The sequence below is a fragment of the Drosophila ananassae genome, chromosome 2R (genome assembly GCF_017639315.1).
Source record: "Drosophila ananassae strain 14024-0371.13 chromosome 2R, ASM1763931v2, whole genome shotgun sequence".
Lineage (NCBI taxonomy): Eukaryota > Metazoa > Arthropoda > Insecta > Diptera > Drosophilidae > Drosophila > Drosophila ananassae.
The window spans coordinates 14,365,485-14,368,628 of record NC_057928.1 but is presented as its reverse complement, the minus strand read 5'-3'; the positions used below and the strand labels follow the sequence as shown (position 1 = coordinate 14,368,628).

Sequence of the window (3,144 nt, the reverse complement as noted above, 5' to 3'; positions counted from 1 at the left end):
TCAAATTCTTGGAAATTTTTAGCTTTTATAAAATTATTTTAGAAAGAATATGGAAGATCCTTTATTGAATAAAGGGTAAAAATGGATGGAGATGTTCATAGACTTGCTCCTAAGTTTCAAAGTCTTAAAAAACTTATAAAGAAAAGTTTAAAAATCAGATGCATTTGCAATTGGACTAGATATGAATCTGTAGTTCTACTTCTTGTTAAATATATTTGAAACAAAAAATCATTATGAAAGTTAAATATTATGATTTCTTATCTTACTTAGTTCCATAGCTAGTTCCGATACTAGAAACCATTATGATAATGATTTAATAAAATTCTCAACACCCCTTTAACCCATTCCCCTAAATCTCCCCAATAACCCCCTTGAGGTAAATAACTAAGAAACCATTTTGAATTTGCATAACAATTAGATTTTTATTGAAACATCCAGCCGCACATTGAATGCTATAATTAGCAGATCTGCAACTTAACTATAATATTTTACAATTATTAGAATCGTTACCCTCTCTCTTCCTCAGAGTCCCAGATATTGCGATTATGAATTACGATTAATTGAGATCCAGTTACAATATTTAAGATACGAATTGCACTACATTTAAGGCTAAGGGAAAAGTAAATCGGAGCGGGAGGAAACTAAAATTAATATCACAATCGAAAACGGGCATTACGGACTAGACCAACTAAATCCTGGGTGGAACGAGTGCTTGGTGGGAGGGAGGTCCTTGGCCCTAAAAGTATCCGAAGAAATGCTTCGATCATTTCGGCATACCGCCCATACGACGTCCTGGCGGAGTGGATCCTCCACCCACCACATTGATGATCTCGTTGTCGCCGGCAGCGGAGGAGTTGGTGTCCTCCAGCTGGGGCTGGTGATCGCTGGCCTTGTCCTGGTGAGCGGTCATGTGCCGTGTGAGATGGTGCCGCTCCCGGAAGGTCTCCTGGCAAACGGGACATCGCAGCTTCTCCTCGCGCTTGCGGCGATTGGGATCGCAGGCCACCTCGCTTTTGTGGTGCGACCGCATGTGGTAGACCAGGTCGCTGGTCATCCGGAAGCTGATGTTGCACTTGGCGCACACGTTCTGGGCGGTCAGAGTGAAGGTGGAGGCCAAGGTGGGTGGAATCAGGGTGGACAGTATGGCGGCGGCTGCCGGATTCTGTAGTGGCTGGGCCACGGCGAAGGGATGCGGTGGCGGAGCGAATCCCGGATAGGCGGCGTGCAGAAACTCCGGCGGCGGACCTGCTGGAGGGGACGATGGATTGCCAGCTCCTCCGGCATTTCCACCTGGAGCTCCGACATTGGGATTGCCAGCAGGACGTGTGTAGAGGAGCTGCTGCTTCAGTCGCTGTTGTGCCTGGAGAGCCTGCATGGGATTCACGGCCTGGAAGGCTCCGTTGAACTGATATTCCGGTCGAAAGTTGTGGTAAACGATGGGATTGGCAGGTGGCGGCTGTTGGGGCTGCTGCTGGCCGCCACTATTTGTCCTGGGCGGCGGAGTGACCAACGGCGGACTCATCGAGTGGCAGCTGAGCTGGTCTGGGCTCAGGGGTGGAGCACCCACGTCCACGGGCGACTCCAAACGCGATGTGGTCGACGGCGACGAGGAAGCAGTGGACAGCGATGAGGAGGCTACCTTGGTGAAGGCACTCCGCATCGGTGGCGGTGGCGAGGCGTTGGTCGGGGCCTCTGGAGAATCCACCAAGGGAATTATTACACTGGGATCGTCATAGACCCTGGGCGACCGAATACTAAGCTGTGGATAGCGATTCCTCGCCTCCAGCAGGCTGATGTACTCCAAGGCAGCCGGCGATGGTGGCTGCGAGGCGGCGCATCCTCGGGGGGATAGGTCCGTGGGGTAGTGATTCAACTGCTGTTGCTGTTGGTGCTGGTGCTGGTGATGTTGCTGCAGTGCCTCCTGGAGACGGGCCTGTTTCTCGGCCTGCTTCTGCTTGATCCTTTCGTCGGGCATCATGAGAAAGGCCACATCGAAGGATCTTTTCAAGGTGGTCTTGCCACCAGGTGGCGATGTGGGAGTCTCATTGTTGTTGTTAGCTGCCACTTGGTTTTGCTGCTGGTGCTGTGGCGGGGATGTGGTGATCCTTAGCTCGGCATGCTGCGGTGGCGTGGAGCGACGCTGGCCAGGATTCGCGTGCGGCGGCAGGCTATCCATCAACAGATTCATTTTTGGCAACACTTTTCGATTTTAACTTTTTGGCTTATGGCACTATTTTCAAGTACTCCGGATCCGTGCGTTTCGAAATTCCAGTTTCGACTGCTGGCCGCCCGCAATCTGTTCCTCTTTAAGTACCCAGCAGCACCACCGCCACCACCACTGCCACCTCTGCCGTGGTCCAGTTGGAATTCTCACAGCCTCATATTGTCCCATTCAAATTGGGAATGCCACTCTCTGCGGCCCATCTGTCCTGATTCTGTTCGGAGTTTGTTTGGATTCAGGTCCTGCAGAGAGCGCTGCTCGTCACCACCCTTATGTCCTGCTGCTTGCTCTCTCTCTCTCTTTTGCTCTCTAGAGTGTCCTTTTTCTCGCGCTCCGGGGGTCCATCTGCTTTCGCAGTTGGCAAACATATTCTGTGGTTTTATTGTGTGAGTCCTGGCCAGGACGAGTCCTGGTTGGCTGACATACCCGGCCAGGCAGGTTCATGAGAATGGCATGGTTTCTGCACAGTGGGTTGGACTTATATTTTAAGAGATTTATTTCGTTTAATCTTTATTGATTGCTTTAAAAATATTTTCAGTTTTCCAATTATTTTATGTTTTCAAAATCAAATAGAGAAGTTTTGAAAAATAGTTGAAAAAAATAAGATTGAACTAATTTTACTTATAATACTTTCAATACAGAACATAAAATCAGTATTAAATATTTTTTTAAATTTAAAGAAAAGTATTTTTATTATTTAAAATTCAAAAAACTGCTATAATTTTTCATAAACTTGAACCACTATCCTTTTTTTTGAACCGAAAACAGTTTCGAAAATAGGCGGCGCTTGATCCTGGCGCTCTCTCCCTCTTGGTCTCTCGCTCTCACCCCTAAACAAATGGCTGGTTCTCGCTCTGCATGTCCTGTTCTGGATTCGCGCTCCCTTTCTAGCCGGTCGGCTGTCTCTTTCCCCGTTGATATCC

At 48.4% G+C, this 3,144-nt stretch overlaps 1 protein-coding gene across 1 annotated transcript; it reads right to left on the bottom strand.

Moving 5' to 3' along the window:
* Positions 1–526: 526 nt before the first annotated feature.
* Positions 527–2,352, bottom strand: LOC6506634 (proline-rich protein 36). Its single transcript, XM_001957463.4, has one exon. It carries the CDS (start codon positions 2,186–2,188, stop codon positions 764–766), a length of 1,425 nt encoding a protein of 474 aa, XP_001957499.3. The 5' UTR covers positions 2,189–2,352; the 3' UTR covers positions 527–763.
* Positions 2,353–3,144: the final 792 nt, after the last annotated feature.